This window comes from Papio anubis, chromosome 2 (genome assembly GCF_008728515.1).
Source record: "Papio anubis isolate 15944 chromosome 2, Panubis1.0, whole genome shotgun sequence".
Taxonomy (NCBI): Eukaryota; Metazoa; Chordata; class Mammalia; order Primates; family Cercopithecidae; genus Papio; species Papio anubis.
In genome coordinates this window covers 49,148,926-49,172,073 of record NC_044977.1, presented here as the reverse complement: position 1 = coordinate 49,172,073, position 23,148 = coordinate 49,148,926, and the positions used below count along the sequence as shown (strand labels likewise).

Here is a 23,148-nt window from a genome sequence, read left to right as displayed (position 1 = left end):
GAGCCACTGCACATGGCCTCGGATTTCTTTAAATGACTCTTTTTAAGTCCAATGTAATATGTATTATTTCATATGTAAATTATTAATTTGCATATCATTTTACAGAAAAAAATCTGTCAAGTGGGAGTAGCATATCTTATTACACGATATTAATCTCTGGTTATACTAATTAGTAAGTTGTAATTTGAAATTAATACAAATTTATAGTGAAATTGGTGTTACCATATGATGTATATGTATACTTTTAAATAATGATGTTCACATAGACTGTATCTGTCAAAACTGATTAGTTTCTTACAAACATGAGAATTAAATTTTGGGCATAGACTGAATGCTTATTAAGCAGCAAGTGATTCTGGAGTGCATCAGTCTGCATTCATGAAACTAAGCATAGATATAAAATTGAACATGATTTGGTGCAGTAGCTCACACCTGTAATCCTAGCACTTTGGGAGGCTGAGGTGGGCGGATCGCCGGAGGTCAGGAGTTCAAGACCAGCCTGGCGAACATGGTAAAACCTTGTCTGTACTAAAAATACAAAAATTAGCCGGGCGTGCTGACAGATACCCGTAATCCCAGCTACTCTGGAGGCTGAGCCAGGAGAATCACTTGAACTGGGAGGCGGAGGTTGCAGTGACCTGAGATTGTGCCACTGCACTCCAGCCTGGGCAGCAGAGCAAGACTCCATCTCAAAAAAAATAAAATAAAATGGAACATGGCTGAGAATATACATTTCTTGAAATTTTGGTGGGAGAAAGACTTGCGCCACAAATATCCTGGGCTTAGTGTCTTTTACAGAGAGAGTTTCTCATTAGATTCAATATCTTCTTTCTATAGTTGCTGACCTATATATAATTGGTGCCTCTGTAAAGCCTGTTACTTTTAAGTAGAGTTGTTTTTCGTATTTAGCATAAACAGGCTGAGAATTTGTTGTTACTGTTGACTGACCACTTAGGATTGGCCATGGGAGAAGACTTAGAATAGTCATAAAAACCGTGAACTTGGATTTAGAATATCTGAGCTCCCGATTTAGCTTAACTTCTCACTAGTCCTCAGTCTTTAAATAATTCCAACTTCTCATGAGCCTCACATTCCTCGTATTTAAAATGAATGATAGCTGGGCACCCTTGCTTGTGCCTGTAGTCCCAGGTACTTGGGAGTCCGAGGCAGAATCACTTGAACCCAGGAGTTCAAGACTAGCCTGGCCAACATAATGAGACCGTCCCCATTCCCCCATCTCAAAAAACTTAAAAATTTGGAAAAATAAAAAGGAATAATTGCTGCCTTACAAACCTCACAAGATAGTTCAAAAGCAGAGACCTTTAACCTGGAAGCAGATCTTTTTAGTACTTACACAGTTTTTGTTTGTTTGTTTTGAGATGGAGTCTCGGAGTCTCGCTCTGTCACCCAGGCTGGAGAGCAGTGGCGCGATCTCGGCCCACCACAACCTCCACCTCCTGGGTTCAAGTGATTCTCCTGCCTCAGCCTCCTGAGTAGCTGGAACTACAGGTGCGTGCCACCATGCCCAGCTAAGTTTTTGCATTTTTATTAGAGACAGAGTTTCACCATATTAGCCAGGATGGTCTCCATTTCCTGACCTTGTGATCCGCCTGCCTCAGCCCCCTAAAGTGCTGGGATTACAGGTGTGAGCCACCGCGCCTGCCACTTACACAGTTTTTTAATATCCACTGGGAATTTTGGTCACTATGAAAGCCTATTGCTACAAAGACATTGTCCTCAACTCTGACTCTGTGCCATTATCAGTGTGCATTATTGTTCTTATGCTACTTTGTCCTCCCACTTGAGAGTATCAGTCTTCTGAGGATAAAGAGCCTGAAGCCCAAAAATACAAGTAGAAGTCAGTACATACTCATTGACACTTCAGATGGTATCTAAACAGAATGTTCGTCATCTCTAGTTATTTTTATTTTTATTTTACCTGACTAGTATAGATTTATGGTGTAAAATAAATTTTTATTATGTATCAACAAAAAACTTGGAACTCAGGATCATAGACTAACCAAAGAAAAGTAAATGGTGTTAGCCTTGATGATCTAAAGTTTCTCTCTCTTTCTTTTTTTTTTTTTTTTTGAGGCAGGTCTCACTCTGTCATCCAGGCTGGAGTACAGTGGCACAATCTCAGCTCATCACAACCTGGGCCTCCTAGGTTCAGGTGATCCTCCCACCTCAGCCTCCCAAGTAGCTGCAACTGTAGGCATACAAGCCCCCCATGCCGTGCCCAGCTAATTTTTTTATTTTAATTTTTTGTAGAGATGGGGTCTCACCATGTTGCCCAGGCTGGTCTTGAACTCCTGGGCTCAAGCAGTCTGCCCACCTCAGCCTTCCAAAGTGCTAGGGTTGCAGGCGTGAGCCAGTACACCCGGACGATCTAAAGTTTCTTAAAACACCACGAGTCTTAAGGTAAAACTGTAATGCTTAAGTTTAGTTATTTAATCTTAAAATTAGATGTGCAAAGGTATTTTCTGAGTATATTATTTGAAAAATAGACAAATTTCAGCCGTCTTAGCACTTAGTTATTACCAGTAAAGACCAGTGGTTAAGAGTACATAAATAAGTACTTTATAAAGGAAACCCTAATTACTAGGATATTACACAGATTTTCTAAATTTAAATTATCCAAGATTAAACCCATTTCCTTTTTTGATAAGATTACTAGTAGATTAGAGATGCTCTGAAGACAGGGTATGCTGGATTTCAGCAGTCATTTAACAGAGACTTTTGTGATATCTTTGGGGGAAAGTAATAACTTATTATTTGTAACTGAATAAGTGAATGAATGAGTGAAGATTACTAATTTAGTAAATGTCAGCCTGGAACAAGGTCTCTAATGGCTTGCTTCAGGATACTCCCTGTCCAGTTCAACCTCTTCGTTAATTCCTTGGCTAAAAATATTGACATGCTTAGTCAGTTGAAGATGTCAAGCAGCTGAAAAGAATAATTAAAATTTTGAGCAACAGAGTTGGAATCTAGAGATATTAAATGAAAAGCAGAGGTCATCACATTATGTGATTCAGCTGTACCACATTTATGTGATTTATGGAAAGAACAATTATTTTTAACACCGTTTTCAGTTAAAGAAAAAGCAAACAGGATGCAAGCTACATGCATCTGAGTTAGATACAAAAAGAATCTTAGATTTTAATCTAAATCAGACAAAGCTCTTGTTACACTGCAGTGCATTTTAAGAATTAGGATGTCTTAGGCATTCTTTGAAATTAAAATCTTTGAAATTAAAATTCAAGGAAAGAAGCATTAATATTACCCTATATTAGAATATTATATCAAAAATGTTAATATAATTACAACATAAAACACCCCAAGAGGAAACAAATCTCCTAATAGTTGGAAAGAATGAATGAAATTCCTAATGATATCCCAATGTTTGTTTTATTTATAAAAAGATACTAAAGAACATTTGTTACCAATTAATCATGAACAGTTTTGTCTCACTAAAATTTTCCTCTCAATGTGCAAGACAAAGCACTAAATTACTAGTAGTTTTAATTAGGACTTTTTTTTTTTCCTCATCCTCTACATTAGTGCTTTACAAATTCTTTAATATCCTATAAAGCCTTAGCAGTTGTCTCAATTGTAACTTTTTTTTTTTTTTTGAGGCTGAGTCTTGCTCTGTCGCCAGGCTGGAGTGCAGTGGTGTGATCTTGACTCGCTGCAACCTCCGTCTCCTGGGTTCAAGCAATTCTCCTGCCTCAGCCTCCCAAGTAGCTGGGATTACAGGCACGCGCCACCATGCCCAGCTAATTTTTGTATTTTTAGTAGAGACGGGGTTTCACCATGTTAGCCAGGATGGTCTCGATCTCCTGACCTCATGATCCACCCATCTCGGCCTCCCAAAGTGCCGGCATTACAAGCATGAGCCCCCGCATCTGACCAACTTTAACTTTAAAATGTTTTGCAAATAAAATTTTAATCAAATTATAAGAAAGTAAAAGTAATTTTGTTGGAATATATTCATGGAAAGATGGACAATGTTTATTTCCCAAGTGACTGCCAAAGTCAGTAGCAAACTAGAGACTATTCCATATTGATTTTCTAAATAATGGCTTGAAAACAGAGGTCTTCTACATTTATTGTTTCTTCGTCTTAAATTTGTCTCCTAATTTTAATTTTGAATGATTTTTTCCCCTTTGACATTTCTAATAAATTTAACCATGGGTAGACCATCTTTTAAGGTCCCTTTGTATTCTCATTTGGGATTTTGAATTTTTAAAATATATCTCCACTTTTTAATATAAGCATGTATTTGAAGTGATATGATTTGTGCTTTTATTTCTTACTGATTCATTCAACAGATATTTATTGAGCCCATACTGTCCACCTCTTACTGGAGAACTAGAAGTGAATATAGGGCCATGAGCTCCCTGAAGGAGTTCACTGTCTAGTAGGGGAGCTGAGATGTAAACAGATGGTAACAGTATATGAGAGAGATTTTTTCATCACCAACTTCTAAATCTGATTTTGCCCTATTTCTACTCTGCCCAGTCATTCATATCTCTCCTTCCCAAATGCTGCCTTTTTTTTTTTTCCCTCAAGTTAAAAATGATTTTGTCTTGCTAGGTGTGGTGTCTTGTGCCAGTAATCCCAGCCACTCAAGAGGCTGAGGCAGGAGGATTGCTTGAGCCCAGGAATTTGAGGCTGCAGTGAGCTATGATCACACCTGTGAATAGCCACTGCACTCCAGCCTGTGCAACAGTGCAAGACCTTGTCTCAAAAAATAATGAAATAAATGAAATCAAAATAAGGAAATGACTTTGTCTTATATAGGCTTTAGGAAGACTTATTTTATGAACAATTTCAATCATTGTTGACATTAAATAGATGGTTGAACTGTGGCCATTGGTCCTAATTTCACTTTTAAAAGTTTCGGGGTTTCCTGTGTTAATGTATCCACTTGAATGCTAGTAGGAAGTCTGTACTCAGATGAAGTACAGAAAGCTCAGCACAGGGTTTCTTCTCTTCCTTTTTGGAGTGAGTCACTTTATTGTTATATTTTTGATTTTTTAATAAAGTGTTTCAAGCCAGGAGCAGTGGCTCACACCTGTAATCCCAGCACTTAGAGAGACTGAGGTAGGAGGATCACCTGAGGTCAAGAGTTCAAGACCAGCCTGGCCAACATGGTGAAACCCTGTCTCTACTAAAAATACAAAAATTAGCAGGGCATGGTGGTGCACGTCTGTAGTCCCAGCTACTCAGGAGGCTGAGGCAGGAGAATCACTTGAGAACCCAGAAGACAGAGGTTGCAGTGAGTTGAGATCGTGCACTGCACTCCAGTTTGGGGGACAGAGCAAGACTCTATCTCAAAAAATAAAAATAAAAAAGTGTTTCCGCCAGGCGCAGTGGCTCACGCCTGTATCCCAATACTTTGGGAGGCTGAGGTGGGTGGATCACTTGAGGTCAAAAGTTCAAGACCAGCCTGGCCAACATGGTGAAACTCCATCTCTACTAAAAATGCAAAAATTAGTCATGCACGGTGGCATATGCCTGTAATCCCAGCTATTCAGGAGGCTGAGGCAGGAGAATCACTTAACCTGGGAGGCGGAGGTTGCAGTGAGCCAAGATCGCACCACTGCACTCCAGCCTGGGCAATAGAATGAGACTCTGTCTCAAAAAATAAACAAATAAAAAATGCTTATCCCATCTGATGTAGACACAAGCACTGGGCCAGAGAGCATGTGAATACTGTATATGGCTTCATATTTGTCATCTTATGTTAGGTATTGATACCAGGTTATAGAACTGTCTCTAGAAGATCCTCTTCTTTGGATCAAGATTCCAGCTTCTTTCTTTCCAATCATTTTTAAGTGACTGTTTTCCCATTACTGCAGTTCAAAATATCTAAATTTGAAATCATAATTTTCTTTCCCAGAACAAAGCTGTTTTTCATCTTCCCTGTTTGAATTGCATCATCATTCTCTTAGGATGGAAACATAGGCCTTATCTTTCATTCATTCTTCTCCATCTCCAGTGTACAGTCAACAAATCCTACTGGTTTCTCCTTCAGAAGTACTGCTAAGCTTTTTCATTTACATTTCTTCTGCCATTACTCTACTTCTCTCTATTATGTTTTAGTAATCTCTCCTCTGGTCTCACGTCTCTTCTTTAAGCCTTTGACCTCTCAAGTTAAAACTACCAAAGAAGGCAAAATGCCTTAAAACATAATGTCTTAGGAAGAAATGAAAGGCAAATTAATATCAACTATGAGAGATCATCTACTCTATAGCGGAGTAAAATTTCTTTATCATTTTCTTTACCCTAAACTTCAGCTAATCCCCCAAATTCTCCTGCTCATTTATTCATTCACTCATTCAACAGTATTTTTAAGTATATGCTCTATACTGATGTTAATAGCCAAATATTATACATATTTCACTATCCTTTGGCAATTCTTCTTGTCTCTTCAGCTGTCGTAGTTATGCTTTCTCTAGTTTTTCATCTCCAGCCTCAACCTTGCAAATTCAATTCCTATTTATTCGGTACTAAATCTTTATTCATTTTAAGCCCCATAAATCATACAAGTCCCACAGCTGATGATTGGCAGAGCAATGATGACTCAAGTCTGTCTCTTATGCAGACTAGCACTCTCCCAACCCCATCTTACTGTACTTACTTATAAGGCCTGTTGTCTGAGCTTAATGATGTCAAACAGTAGAATACTGTAGTTGTAGTTGTATCTTAAGAGAAAAGGTGTAGGAATGAGAAATTGGCCATTTGGTTGCTTTTTGTTAACAAATTTTAAGAAGCTTGGAAAGAGTTGCATTTCCATAAGTAGCCAGTTACTATCTATCATATCTGTTTTCACCTTCCTGTTCTTTCTTAGTTACATCTCTTCGAGTCAGATGGCTATTCTTAAACAAATTTTGGAACCACAAGCTCTATGTAGTTTAATGGAAAATTAAGTAACAAAGAACGAGCCTTTGTATGTGGGTTTTTGTATGTGGGTTTATCCCCTCTCCCAAGCCATCTATGACTAGTAATACTGTGAAAAGAACAAATTGAGATAAATCCTCATGGTTTTTACTTTATTTTTTTTTTAGACAAAGTCTCACTCTGTTGCTTAGGCTGGAGTGCAGTGGTGCAGTCTCGGCCCACTGCAGCCTCAACCTCCCGGGTTCAAGCGATTCTCCTGCCTCAGCCTTCCAAGTATCTGGGATTACAGGTGCACGCCACCACGCCCCGCTAATATTTGTATTTTTAGTGGAGATGGGGTTTCACCATGTTAGCCAGGCAGGTGTTGAACTCCTGATCTCCAGTGATCCTCCCGCCTCAAATCCTTGTTTTTACACGGACTTGAAATAGCCTATCAAATGCCATTTTTCTTTTTTAAAAAATCTTCATATTTTCTGATAATATAGAAAATGTTTTTCATAACCGAAACAACATACTTGGTATGTTGTTCACCTGGGATTTGGAAATGATAAAAGAGCTATCAAGTAAGGATTTCAAGAAATGGTTTATGTACCTCTGACATTCATGGCATTCAACCTGAAATAGCTCTTCACTATGGTAAACAGCATTTTTAAAAACAACATCATTTACCTGTATATTACTTTCAAGTGGTAGTTTTCCAGCAATACAGAACTGAATTGTGATGCTTGGGGAAATTTTAATGATTTACTTTATACTTTTGAAATTTCTCAATATATATATTTTTTAAGATTGAAGGTATGGCCTCACTTAGAAAATAAAACTTAAATCAACTACTCCCCACCAAAGATTCTTTTTTTTTTTCTCATAAACCTTTGATTGTGAAAATGTTACTACAACATGTATTATTTTCTCTTAAAAATATATATATATAATTAGGGACCAATAGTCAGTTGGCATTTCTGAACAGCATGGGTGCAGTGATACCACCTGGAGAAGTTATAATTCCAGACAAAGTTAAATATTATTTAAATCTGCCTATCCAACTTTATTAAAGGTGAACATACATTTTCTGTTGGGCCTTTGCAAATCCTGAAAACAACTGATTCTTTATGGATCTCAGGTTTGGAGACCACTATTCTGTACTATTTCTCGGGACATTAAAAATATTATTTTATTATACTATTTCATTAAAAAAATGTTTTTTCTATTTTTTAAAAACAAGAATCAGGTGAATCATTTTATTTTATGAAATAAGTTTTGGTGTGCCTGTCCAGTTGCTTTGTAGGTAGTACTTGGAAATTACCTGGCCCATCTTTGAGTCTGGAGGTGGTATTACCATGGCTTTATATGATGTTTTGTAATTTCAAAACAGTTCCCTGCAGCACCTTTGAGTCCCATGGGTGGTACATGACATTGTGGTATATGATTCCATTGAGGTAGGCAGTGCCTAAATAAGCAGTCTTTGTTGCTTACTGTATTTCTTGGAAAGCAAGACATAATTTAGTGTCTAAAGGTCAGTGCCTGTATTCTTTGCTGAAATTTCATAATTCTGACACTAAGCAAAAGCCTCTCTTGCCCTCCTTTCTGAACTAATTGGTTCTAAGCAATGAAGTAAAGTACTTACCTTATTTATATATTCATATGACCGCAGTAATTTCAAAAGATTTTAAACTTCTTTCCATTTCCTTGCTTTTGTCATTTTTCCGTTCCTCCACCCACTGGCTGGTTATGGGGATTCGCTTTTACATAAAGAGAGCTACTGAAGTCAAACAAAATCTACGTCTTACTGAATCCCAGCAGGAGGTTAATGCAATTAGGGACTTTCTAGCTGAAGTGGTTGCCAGGTGAAAGAGAACAGAAGAGACTCCTTGAGTAACGCACAGCCAACTCATTTGCCCCATTTTATCCTTAATGCCTTCTTTGTAGATCTGTTCTCTGTTTTAAGTGACTACAGATGTTAATTGATTATTAGATTTATCTTTTTTCCTTGACTCAACTTCTATTTTCCTGTCTTTTGCCACTTTCGGAAAAACTTATTCACTCAGTTGTCAGACATCAGCATCAAGAAAGCCAGTCTGTGGGAACAGATAAAATTCCCTGGCCTTTGGACAGTTTTCCCCCACTGGATCCTTCATGAATAAAATAGAGTGGAAAGAGAAGTAAGGAGAGCATTAGAGCATTAAGAATTTTATCCAAAAAGTAAAGTCATATTGATGACATCTGACAGTAGAGGTAGACTTTAATGATATGAAAGCCTCTGGAACTAGTATTGGCTTTTATTAAGAACATCTTTTGTCCAGGATTTGCTTCCGAATAATGGGGGAGGGTATCCCGTTGTATGGGCCATGAGCTAATAATCAAAGCTGCTTTTACAGTGTTAAAATGTGGTATAATAAAGAGATTTTTTTTGGCCACGTGCGGTGGGTCACGCCTGTAATCCCAGCACTTTGAGAGGCTGAGGCGGGCGGATCACGAGGTCAGGAGTTCGAGACCAGCCTGACCAACATGATGAAACCCCATCTCTACTAAAAATACAAAAATTAGCTGGGCATGGTGGCGTGCGCCTGTAATCCCAGCTACTCAGGAGGCTGAGGCAGGAAAATCACTTGAACCCGGGAGGTAGAGGTTGCAGTGCGCCAAGATTGCACCATTGCACTCCAGCCTGGCAACAGAATGAGACTCCATCTTGAAAAAAAAAAAAAAAGATTTTTAAAAGACACATTTTCCCCGGAAATTTTGGAAAGGTAAAATCTATTTCCCTGTGAAATATTCAGCATCTCCCAATACTCAACAGCTGTTGTTTAACACAATAAAGATGACTATTATTAGGTTTGTATTACTGAGGAAAAAATATTTTCTTGACAGAGATGATTTTGAACTTAATAGGTTTTTTTGTTGTTTTTATTACCTAGATTATATTTATTTAGCAATATGCAGATTTATTTCATACATTAGATTTAAAAAAAATAAATAAATAAAGATTAGAGACAAGGTCTCACTATGTTCCTAGGTAGTCTGGAACTCCTGAGCTCAAGTGATCCTCCTGCCTCAGCCTCCCAAAGTGCTAGGATTACAGGCATGAGCCACAGTACCCGACCATAAATTAGATTCTAATGAAATTTGTGTTCTGTTTTGTTTTTGTCTAAGGGTATATTAGATAAACTTCCATCAATGATGAGAAGTGTGAAAATACTCAGTGGAAAAAAAAATAGTAATGAACAGCTTATTTATAAAGTAATATCTAAGATTTTTTGGTTTTTTTTCATTTGTTTTAGGGACAGGATTTCACTCTGTCTCCCAGGCTGGAGTGCAGTTGCAGTCTCAACCTGCTGGGCCCAAGCTGTTTTTCTCCCTTAAGCTTCTCCAAGTAGCTGGGACTACAGGCATGCCCCATACCATACCCTGCTAATTTTTGCTGTTGTTAGTTTTTATAGAGATGGATTCTCCTTATGTTGCCCAGCCTGATCTGGAACTCCTGGCTTCAAGCAATCCTCCTGTTACCCTGGAAAGGGGTCCCAATACAGACCCCAAGAGAGGGTTCCTGCATCTTGTGCAAGAAAGAGTTTGAGGCGAATCCGTGAAGTGAAAGCAAGTTTATTAAGAAAGTAAAGGAATAAAAGAATAGCTACTCCATAGGCAGCAGTGGCTTGAGCTGTTCAACTAAGGATATGTATTATTACTTCTTGATTATATGCTAAACAAGGGGTGGAATATTAATGAGTTTTCTGAGAAAGGGGTGAGCACTTCCCTGAACTGAGGGTTCCTCCCACTTTTAGACTATATAGGGTAACTTCTGGACATTGCCATGGCATTTGTAAACTGTCATGGCACTTGTGGAAGTATCTGTTAACATGCTAATGCATTGTAATTAGCATATAATGAGCTTTTGGCTGGCTTCTTTACTGCAACCTATTTTATCAGCAAGGTCTTTATGACCTGTATCTTGTTCTGACCTCCTGTCTCATCTGTGACTTAAAATGCCTAACCCTCTGGAAATGCAGCGCAGTAAGTCTCAGTCTTATTTTACCTAGCCCCTATTCAAAAGCCTCTGATACTCTGACTTGGCTTTTCAAAATGCTGCAGTTACAGACATGAGCCATTGTGCCTGGCATAAAAGTTTCTTTCCTTTTTTCAAAGGAAATCTTCCATGTAATCAAATAAAATATCCCTGCTACATATCATGATAGTTTTTTAGTTAAAGAACAAATTTTCTCAGTCTGGATCCTAACTTGACTTTGCTACTAAAATGTTGATTTAATTCTCACCCTCTTCTATATTGTCAAGTTGATTGCTTATATTAAAATAAAGCAGGGATTTGCAGATAACATTTTTAATAAAGGGCCAGATACTAGATATCTTAAGCTTTGAGGCCCTTGTATGTTCTCTGTAACATATTCTTTATTGTTTTTTATAACTCCTTAAAAATGTAAAAATATTTTGTAGGTCTTTTGTACAGGCCTTAAGAAAATAGGCAGAGGGCTTTAGCTTGCTAACTCTAACTAAACAATTCCTTTTTAATTAGTTGCTTTAAAAAAGGAAAAGTACAGACCCAAATGTGAAAGGTTATTTTTTTGAAGTAAAATTATAACTCATGTACAAATTGAGCACACAGAGATTTTTAGCTCTGATTAACAAAAGAACCAATAAAATGTTAAAATCAGTCCAAATGAGAATTGGACTCAAAGAGATTTATATTCTCTCCCAGACAGAATTCATTTACACTGTGATATGGTTTGGCTATGTCCCCACCCAAATCTCATCTTGAATTGTAGTTCCCATAATCCCCATGTGTCATGGGACCCAGTGGGAAGTAATTTAATCATAGAGGCAGTTACCCTTATGCTGTTCCCGTGATAGTGAGTTCTCATGAGATCTGATGGTTTTATAAAGAGCAGTTCCCCTGTACATGCTCTCTTGCCTGCCGCCAAGTAAGACATGCCTTTGCTCCTCCTTTGCCTTCCACCATGATTGTGAGGCCTCCCCAGCCATGTGGAACTGTGAGTCCATTAAACCTCTTTTTCTTTATAAATTACCCAGTCTTGGGTATTTCTTTATAGCAATATGAAAATTGACTAATATAGTAAATTGGTACCAATAGAGTGAGGTACTGCTATTAAGATACCCAAAAATGTGGAAGCAGTTTTGGAACTGGGTAACAGAGGTTGGAACAGTTTGGAGGGCTCAGAAGAAGATAGGAAAATGTGGAAAAGTTTGGAACTTCCTAGAGACTTGGAGGGCTCAGGAGACAGGAAGATGCAGGAAAGTTTGGAACTTCCTGGAGACTTGATGAATGGCTTTGACCAAAATGCTGCTAGTGATATGGACAATAAAGTCCAGGCTGAGATGGTCTCAGATGAAGATGAGGAACTTGTTGACAACTAGAGCAAAGGTGACTCTTGTTATGTGTTAGCAGAGACTGGCGGCATTTTGCCCCTGCCCTAAAGATCTGTGGAACTTTGAACTTGAGAGAGATTATTTACAGTATCTGGCAGAAGAAATTTCTAAGTGTCAAAGTGTTTGAGAGGAAGCAGAGCATAAAAGTTTGGAAAATTTGTAGCCTGGTGATGCAAAAGAAAAGAAAAACCCATTTTCTGCTGAGAAATTCAAGCGTGCTGCAGAAATTTGCATAAGTAACAAGGAATTGAATGTTAATCACCAAGACAATGGGGAAAATGTCTCCAGGGCATGTCACAGACCTTTGCAACAGCCCCTCCCATCACAGGCCTAGGGGCCTAGGAGGAGAAAATGGCTTCGTGGGCCAGGCCAAGGACCCCCATACTGTGTGTAGCCTACAGGTTTGGTGGTCTGCATCCCACCTGCTCCACCCTTAACTAAAAGGGGCCAGGAGCTCAGGCCATGGCTTTGGAGGGTGTAGGTCCTATACCTTGGTAGCTTCCACGTGGTGTTGAGCCCGTAGGTACACAGAAGTCAAGAATTGAGGTTTGGGAACCTCCACCTAGATTTCAAAGGATGTATGGAAATGTCTGGATGTCCGGGCAAAAGTCTGCTGCAGGGGTAGAGCCCTCAGGGAGAACCTCTGCTAGGCCAGTGCGGAAGGAAAATGTGGAGTTAGAGACCCCACACGGAGTCCCCACTGGGGCACTGCATAGTGGAGCTGCTAGAAGAGGGCCACCATTCTCCAGACCCCAGAAAGGTAGATCCACTGACAGCTTCCACCATGCACCTGGAAAAGCTGCAGACACCTAACACCACCCCATGAAAGCAGCCAGGAGCAGGGCTGTACCCTGCAAAGCCACAGCGGTGTGCCCTGCTGTACCCTGCAAGGCCATGGGAGCTCACCTCTTGCATCAGTGTGACCTGAATGTGAGACATAAAGTCAAAGGAGATCATTTTGGAGCTTTAAAATTTGGCTGCCCTGCTGGATTTTGGACTTGCATGGAGCCTGTAGCCCCTTCATGTTAGCCAGTTTCTCCCATTTGGAATGGGTGTGTTTACCCAATGCCTGTACCCCCATTTTATCTAGGAAGTAACTAACTTGCTTTTGATTTTACAGGCTCATAGGCAGAAGAGACTTTGCCTTGTCTCACATGAGACTTTGGACTGTGGACTTCTGAGTTAATGCTGAAATGAGCTAACACTTTCAGGGACTGTTGGGAAGGTGTTGACAAAAAGAGTCATACTCTATAAAATATTGGAATAGATTATTCTGAGCCAAATATGAGTAACCATGGCCCATGACACAGCCCTCAGGAGGTTTTGAGAACATGTGCCTAAGGTAGTTGGGTTGCAGCTTGGTTTTGTACATTTTAGGGAAGCATGAGCCATCAAATACATTTGAGAAATACCTTGGTTTGGTCCACAAAGGAGAGTTCCAAGCAGGGGATTCCAGGGTATAGGCAGATTTAAGCATTTTCTGGTTTACAATTGGTTGAGTTTGTCTAAAGACCTGGGATTAATAGAAAGGAAATGTTCAGGTTAAGATAAAAGATTGTGGAGACCAAGGTTCTTTTGAAGTCTCATAGTAGCTGCCCTTAGAGACAATAGGTGACAAATGTTTCCTATTCAGACCTTTTAAAGGTGCTAGACTCTCAGTTAATCTCTTCAGGATTGGGAGGGCCTGGAAGAAAAAGATCTAGCTATGTTAATAGAGATTCTTTACAGATGCAGATTTTCCCCTACAAAGGATGGCTTTGCAAGGCCATTTCAAAATATGGCAGAGAAATATGTTTTGGGGTAAAATATTTTGATTTTCTTCTTTATCACGTAATGTTATGCCAAAGTCAGATTGGAAAGTAAGTCATGATACATAGGGTTAAATAAAACCCGACTGATGAGAATTTATGGTTTGTAGGGCATGACTCCCCAGACTCCTTAGATAGGAATTTGGGCAAGATTTATAAAAATCAGAGCTTAGTCCTCAAAGGCATGATTGGTTTTGAAATGTGAGGACATGAGATTTGGGAGAGGCCGGGCGGAATGATACGGTTTGGCTGTGTCCCTACACAAATCTCATCTTGAATTGTAGTTCCCATAATCCCCATGTGTTGTGGGAGGGACCTGGTGAGAGGTAATTTAATCACGGGGCCAGTTACCCTCATGCTGTTCTCGTGCTAGTGAGTTCTCATGAGATCTGATAGTTTTAAAAGGGGCTTTCCCTCTTTTGCTTGGCAATTCTTGTTGCCGCCATGTGAAGAAGGTTGTGTTTGCTTCCCCTTCTGCCATGATTGTAAGTTTCCCAAGACTTCCCCAGCCCTGTGGAACTGCGAGTCAGTTAAACCTCTTTCCTTTATAAATTACCCAGTCTCAGGTATGTCTTTATGAGCAGCATGAGAACAGACTAATACACATTGCATCACAAACATTGTCCATGAGGTAATTTCTATCTCTAGAGACTTGCAAAACAGCCTAGCCAAAAACAAAGATTCACACCTTTATAAAATCAGATAACTTCAAAGGGTCCAATAGACAACAACTAGCATTCCCTTGAAAGGACACTCAAAATCTTTTACCATTTTGGTCTTCCATAAATTTTGCTGACAGTCTCCCATCTCTCTTGTGATCAATAATAATTTTCAAAGGTTATTATTAATTATGATTTCTTTTTTTTTTAAGAGACAGGGTCTCACTCTGTCGCCCAGGCTGGAGTGCAGTGGTACAATCACAACTCAAAGCAAATTTCAACTGCTGGGCTTAAGTGATTCTCCCATCTCAGCGTCCCGAATATCTCCAAATGTTATTTTTGATCAGAAAATAGTTAGTCTTGTTACCAGAAAGCCATCCCAATCCAAACTCCAAGAGAGGGTTCTTGGATCTTGCACAAGAAATAATTTGGGCAAGTCCATAGAGTAAAGTAAAAACAAGTTTATTAGGAAAGTAAAGGAATAAAAGAATGGCCTCCATAGGCAGAGCAGCCCCAGGGGCTGCTGGTTGCCCATTCTTATTTCTTGATTATATGCTAAACAAGGGGTAGATTATTCATGCCTTCCCTTTTAAGACCAATATAGGGTAACTTCCTGACATTGCCTTGGCATTTGTAAACTGTCATGGAGCTAGTGGTAGGAGTGTAGCAGTGAGGAGGAACAGAGGTCACTCTCATCGCCATCTTGGTTTCGATGGTTTTTAGCTAGCTTCTTTACTGCAACCTGTTTTATCAGCAAGGTCTTTATGACCTGTATCTCATGGTGACCTCCTATGTCATCTTGTGACTAAGAATACCTCAACTTGCTGGGAATGCAGCCTAGCAGGTCTTAGCCTTATTTTACCTAGCCCATATTCACGCTGAAGTTGCAGGTGTAAAAGTTTCTGACAGTCTCATTAGGTTTGGCCTGATTATTCACATAGGTACAGCCACAGTGCTAGTTAGTCATACAGGGACATCCTTGAACTATCTTTGCAAATCCAGAGCCATACAGTTTTGAGCAATTACTAAGACAACACAATTAACTTCTGTGTGGAGGTTTTCATAAGGATTCAGATTGGACTTTTAAACACTCTTTAATATTTACTATACTAAGGTTAGGAAATACATCTGAGAAACTCTCTCACCAGATTTCACCTGCAGTACATATAAATTTGGGTGAATTAATCTCATCTTCAAGTCCCCAGTATTTTCTAAGGCTTGCCAGGAAGTGACTTTCCTTACCACCTCAGGAATCAGGCCAGTGTTCCTGGGAGTACGTTTTTTTAGGCATTGGCTCCCTATATAAAGTCAACTATTGTTTCTTAAAGTAGTTTGTCAATGAGAATCATTCTCAAATGTGATGTTCTCATTTATGAGATTCCAGTATATACAGTTACAGAATCCAATTATATCTTGATAAAAAGGAGATGAGATTGGTATTGATCCTATGCAGATAACAATATTGCCATAAGAAGTTAAGGAAAACTCAGTACGTTTCTGAATGCTCAGTATTCCATGAAAATCAGATACTACTTAATGTTTTGTTCAGATCACAGAGGCAGAATCAATCTACTAAAATGTGGGTTACAAGTAGTTTAAGGAGAAAGTGAAAGGGCTTCCTCATATAGCCACAAAAAATAGAACAATAAGATAACATGGGATGGGCACAGTGTTTCATGCCTATAATCCCAGCACTTTGGGAGACTGAGATGGGAGGATCAGTTGAAGCCCGGAAGATTGAGGCACTGCACTCCAGTCTAGATGACACAGAGAGACCCTATTTCAAAAACAAAAAAAAACAAAAAAAAGATTCAGTCTTGGGGAAGGCAAGATCGAAAGAGTTAACAAAGGAGATTTGGGCCCCTGATTAAGATAGGATCATGGATAAGAAACAATACCTGATTATTTAATCAAAATGAGAATAAAAGATAAGGTACTACAATTTGTAAAGAACCTAAGCTCTTTCACAAGTAAAGAACCTTTGTTCTTTGTGGTTTGATTTGTTTTGTATTTAATCATCTAGAACATAATCCAACATAAAGCCAGAGAATTAATTGTGCTCTCTAAGAAAATTACACACAAATAAGAATCATTTTTTATATTATAGATGAAGGCATTAATCAGTAAACCAAAGACGCAAACCCATAAACGCTGATTAAATTTTGCCAAAATTTTAACATGTTTCATGGCTTCTTTTCACATCCCAGCAGTATATTTTCCAAGGCAAATCAAATTCACTTTTTAAGATTTGTCTTTCTAGCCTGGGAAACATGCTAAAACCCCATCTCTACAAAAAGTACAAAAATTAGCTGGGCATGGTGGTATGCACCTGCAGTCTCAGTTACCTGAGAGGCTGAGGTAGGAGGATTACTTGAGACTGGAAGATGGACATTGCACTCAGCCGAGATGGCACCTCTGCACTCCAGCCTGGGCAACAGATTGAGACCCCCATCTTAAAAAATAAATAAATAAATGATTTGTCTTTCACATTCTGCAACAAACTGTCACTTTACTTTGTAACAAAAAGATTTTCCTTTTCCTTTAAAAACAAAAAGACTTACACCTTGTATTTCTCTATTACTATTGTTCCTAGTATAGTTACAACCACCTGTATCAATTATGACTTCTGTTTCAGAGAGAAAAACTGGGTAGAGAGAATGGATAATAAGAACTACATCATACACAAGCTCATTAGTAAAGCTCACAAATACACATAGCAGACTTTCTATAGCCACACACATCTCTTTTACACCTTCTTAACATGGCAAAAATGAAGCCATTTATTAACATTACTCAAAGATATAACCACTCTAATAGCATATACAAAACAAGCAAAAGTATGTAAGCTTAAAACTGTGTTTAAACAATGTTTTAGTATTCTAATTAGAAATTCATCTAGGCATCCAAACATACTTATTAATTAGCTCCATTTAACATTAGTCTGTGATTTTTAAATTACCATAAGATCCTGGAGATATTTAAGCTGACTCCTAATTGCTGTTGATATAAAAAGCTTGTCAGCATTGTGATTCAATTTAGATTAACACAAACTTTCATTTTTAAAATACTAAACATTACAAAAGAAGAATAATATTAATTTTATCACTAAACCTGTATAAGTAAGTTTACAAAGTTCAGATTAAATTTTTTCTACATGAGAAAACAAACCCCAAGTAAAATAAAGTGTATATAGTATTATAGTTAACTCTGACACTAGCCTCGATTTGCCAAATATTTACCTTAAGTATGTGAATTTGGATTCTTAAAACGTTTCCAAACTGGTAGAATCTGTAAGGAGAATCTTTTGTTCTTTGTCTAGCATGTTTAAAGTGTCAGATGTTCACTTTCTTCTCTTCTTAGATTTGTAGGGATGTTTGACATATGTGCTTATTTAGCTCTGTAAAACCCATGAGATCCGAGGTCCTTTAATTTAGGAGACATTATAATCTAATTTATTAATACTCTCTAAAGGTAGGAAAATGTTTTATACTTATATAACAAGAGGCCATGGTCTTTCTGTTTTGTTTTTTAAAGATAGAGTCTTGGCCGGGCGCGGTGGCTCAAGCCTGTAATCCTAGCACTTTGGGAGGCCGAGACGGGCGGATCACGAGGTCAGGAGATCGAGACCATCCTGGCTAACATGGTGAAATTCCGTCTCTACTAAAAAATACAAAAAAAAACTAGCCAGGTGAGGTGGCGGGCACCTGTAGTCCCAGCCACTCCGGAGGCTGAGGCAGGAGAATGGCGTAAACCCGGGAGGCGGAGCTTCCAGTGAGCTGAGATCACACCACTACGCTCTAGCCTAGGCAACAGAGCGAGACTCCGTCTCAAAAAATAAATAAATAAATAAATAAATAAAGATAGAGTCTCACTCAAACCCAGGCTGAAATGCAGTGACATGATCATAGCTCACTGCAACTCAAACTCCTAGGCTCAAGTGATCCCTTTACCTCAGCCTTCTAAGTAGCTGGGACTACAGGCACATACCACCATGTCCAGCTAATTTTATTTATCATTTTTGTAGGGACAGGGTCTTGTTATGTTGCCCAGGCTGGTCTCAAACTCCTGGCCTTAAGTGATCCTGCCACCTCAGCCTCCCAGAATGATTACAGGGCACATAAAGAGCTATGGCTTTAGTTCTACAACTTTTTAGCCGTGGGTCAAAAGTAAACACAGAATCACAAAACCTCACTGGTCCAGAGCTCAAAGAGCTGTTCCCCTTCATTGCTCAGGTTGGTCTCAATCTCCTGGCTTCAAGTGATCTGCCCACCTCAGCACTCCTGAAGTGCTGGGATTATAAGTATGAGCCACCACGCAGAGCCAGAATTCTTAATTGAATTACACTCGACATAGACAAATGGAGAAAAAAGACTGACGAGCTGGATTATTTTTTGATTTCTCATTCAACAGAGAATAGATATCTATCACTCTTCTATAGAGACCTCAAATGGTCAAACCATAAAACCAAATTCTCAATTAGTGCTGCCATCAGTGAGGAGTAACTTACTGACCATGCATAAACCAGAAACAAAAAGTCAGCAAGAGAAGAAACAAATGAGAACAAGGAAGTCAGCAAAACTAAAGTCCTACTGCCACTTAGGGTTTCCTTTGGAAGCCAAGAAGAGATGTACCCAGGCTAAAACAGTCAGTGAGGAGGTACATTTATCTAGTAACTCAGTTTACTTTGTTCTGTCAGATAAATTCATTGCCATCTTGGTGGAACCTCTAAAAACGTGAAAAGGTAATTTTTTTCAAAAAGACAAAATCATTACTTTTATATAAATATACAATGAACATTTCTCACAAAGTCTGCTTTAGGCCCAGACAACTCTCCAGGGCAGCTGTCCTCCATTTAGTGGTTTATCCAATCAAAGCAGATTTGATCCATGGCACCATGTCTCAACACATGCTTCAGTGATCTCAGTGGCAAGGTAAGAGAGGATAAAAGAGCTTCACGTTAGCAATTAAATGTTTTTACTTAGGTTACACACTCACTTCCTTTTTTTCACAACCCATTGGTCAGAACTAGTCACATGGCCTTGCAAAGGGAATTAGGTTGCACACTCAGGTTACAGGCTCGCTTCCTTTTTTTCACAACCCATTGGTCAGAACTAGTCACATGGCCTTACAAAGGGAACTGGGAAATGTAGTCTTCCATGTGTGTTCAGAAAGGGAAGAAGCACTGGAAATATCTGTGTGTGCCAACAATTGTACTTAAAATTATAGAATTGTAACAAACATTAATCTTACCAAAGATTAAATACTGTACCTACCCAGGTAAGAATATACAATCCCCAACATTCAGCTGTATAATTGTGAAGAAAATAATAACTTACTAGATTTTATGTTAGACTGCACACAATCTAATAGCTCGGTATATTTAAAAACCCACATCAGATATGTTACTATGGGAGTACAGTTACAGTAAGTGATTTTTGAGAGAAGGAAGGGAAAAAATACGGATTCTCTTATAGAGTCCTTCAAATTGAAATCACAACTGATTTGAAATAACAAAATACTTGTGCATATATATTTTTTAAACTGAAGGGATGGAAATCACAGTGGTAATAGTGGTTTGTTTGGTCTTCTAAGTGGTGAGGTTACAGATAGTTTTTGCTTTCTTTTCTGCTCATTTGCACTTTCAAAGTTTTCTACAATAAGCATGATTGTCTTAAGATATTGAAAATGCTAGTAAACAGAGTTAAGCAAACAACAGCTAGTGTTGATGCTAGTGATACAGGATTGGGGTTTTCGTTGTTTTTGTAGAAATGTATTTACTCAGTTGAAACCTTACCACCTAATCTTTAAGTGAAAACAAAACTTCTATTAAATCAAATTATTTATTGTTGTGGAAAGTCAGGGTCAGAGTTCTGTGTCTTTAGAGATGGTAAAGGAATTTCTGGAGCCATGGTTTCAACCCAACATTTTCTTTATATTCATTCAAGGTGCCATGGTTTAAGTGAAAGAATGTTAAACGCAGCTGGTGAATACTGATAGAAAGACCTTCTTTGACCTGTCAGTACTGTGCTGGCCTGAGCTTCCAGACCCATACTTAACTAAAAGTAAAGAAATTATCACACTTCCAGGCTCATAGAAGGGCTCATATCACACCCCCAGGCTCATAAGCTTTACTGTATTAAATTGTCTTCATGTCTGATTCCTTTCTGCATGTTAACCTCAGAGAAATATTAGTAGATATACTTTATACATGCCACACTATATTTGTAATCATTTAAATTTCTCCTATGTGTGTTCCCCACAACTGCTTTTACAAATGAAGAAATAAGGTTCAGATCTGATAACTTGCCTAAATCCCAAAGTGACTTTTTCAAGTCAGAATCAGTCTTAATAAGATATTCAATACTGTCATGTAGTGTCCTGGGTGTTCAGTAAATAGTATGTGTGATGATACAGGGGCTGAGCCTGGGCTTATGACTGTGATGTTTTAATCTCTTGCTTAGATTTCATAGTATTTTTTTCTCTGTCCATAGTGAATACAATTTTAGAGTTTCGTGCTCAGTTTTCTTTTTCTAGTTGTTTTCTCACTCATGTTCTATTTTCATTTTAAATGATTTTGCCAACATAAAATGAAAAATAAGAGAAGAAACATTAGAAAAACATGGAAATCTGTTCTGGCAATCTTCTGGACCTTTATTGAAACATAGGTAGATTGCTTTTTCTTTGTATTTACTGAACCAAGCTACTTAAACAAGTGTTATTTTATTTAGAATGTTTTTAATCTTCTTTAAGCGATTCTTTGAACCTTATCTGATTTAAATGAGAAGACAAATGTGAATGTTGAATTAATACCCTGTAGCTTTAAATCCAACCAGTGTGGTGCTTTTGTCTTTTATAAAAGATGCTCACAGCTGGAGAAGAGAGGCAGATACTGTCTGTGATCTCCATTCTCAGAGTCAAACTATTCATTTGCATTAGCTGCTCTAGCAAACTGCGTGCGCGCGCACACACACGGATGCTTGTTTGGCAGAAGCTTTCTGTTTATTCAGCACAGAGTTCTCCTAGGCTCCCAGATATAGAAAGCTCTAAGAGTTGCTACAGGAGATAGAATTGAAACTGTATATAGGCTGAGGTGTGGGCACTGCGGAGGATTGGCTATGCGAGGGTATTGATGTGGTGCGGCTGTACCTGCCTGTTTTGTGAAAGTCACTTCTCTGAGACTGTGAAGGTGAGAAGCCCAGGGATCCACTAGAACCTTCATTGCGGCTGGCTCTTTGGTGGGGGAAAGCATTCCCAGTGGTAGCTGTCCTCATTTGCAGCGTTGTTCTCGGAAACCAAGTATGTGCAGCAGTGACAGACTATGCCACAGCTCCTCTGCAGTTTGGAAGCTGAAACAAATGGAAAGAGCTTATAGCCAAGAGAGGTTGTGATTTGTTTTTACGATCCAAGCTTGCTCTGGCAGTGCACAAATGAAGGATGAGCTTTGTGGCAAGCAAAATCAGCAGACTGCCTGACAGGGGGTTTTGGTAAGATAAATGTGTTGTGATTTTTTTTCTTATTTTTTGACTTTTCTATATCAGCTGTATAGAACCGCTTCTTAGCAATAACCAAAACATTTTGCAAAATCACATTTGATGGAAAAGGATGACCAAGGGAACCAGAAGGAGAAACATAACTTGTGGTCATTCAGTTGTGACCTTCAGAGATAATCCAAGTTTTCTCATGTGTCTCTCAACAGACAGAAGCCAGGAATTTCCAGAGCAAAGAATGTAGACTAACAAACCTCTTTTCTTTTCTTTGAATAGTCATAATTATGCTTTTTTTCCCCTGCTTTTTCTATAGTCTGAAGCGGGAGAAGGAAAAATAAAGCCTTCCTCCTGTTATAGAGTTGTTGCCACTGGAACAGTAATAGGCTGAGAACATAAGTATGGAGGTGGAGGAAGGCAGGATAAGGAGTCTGCTATTTTCATAGCTGTGCGTTGGTGGATATTTGTCTTGGGTTCATTGTCATTGCTGTTTGATATCAAGTGGTTGTGAATGCTGTATCTCTTTGCTTTTACTATGACTGAATCTCTTTTATGTTCTCTTTTGTACATTTTCTTTGCCAGACCCAATTCTATTGATATGAAGCCTTTTTCTGTTACTGTTTATACATATTAGCCGTTATTAGAGAAAAGATAGTTGTAGAGAGTAGCCCTCCAATATTTATGGACCTCAGAAAAGATAAATGTAAGTTTTACTTTTAGCAGATTTTGGAGTCTTGCTTCTGGATTCTTTAATAGGTGTTTTATTACAAATTAGAGAAATGAGTTGCATTAGATTTGCAAAAACCTATCAGAATCACCTTGCTTTAAGTTGGATCTTATTTCTTATGTTTTTTCTAAACATTGGAGTTTACTTTTCCTCATCCTAACTTAGGCAGG

General features: G+C 38.6%; 1 protein-coding gene across 15 annotated transcripts in view; it reads left to right on the top strand.

The window, feature by feature from the left end:
• TMCC1 (transmembrane and coiled-coil domain family 1) overlaps window positions 1-23,148 on the top strand; it is a 254,433-nt gene that overhangs the window by 188,633 nt on the left and 42,652 nt on the right. Inside the window, exon 1 of one of the 15 annotated variants that reach the window (XM_031663104.1) lies at window positions 18,805-21,953. The exons of 13 other annotated variants lie outside the window; for them this stretch is intronic. In XM_031663104.1, the coding sequence (XP_031518964.1) occupies window positions 21,897-21,953 (57 nt within the window). In that variant the 5' untranslated portion in view covers window positions 18,805-21,896. Of the gene's footprint in view, window positions 1-18,804; window positions 22,252-23,148 lie in introns of those variants that run through there. One more of the 15 variants, XM_031663106.1, reaches the window with a different exon arrangement.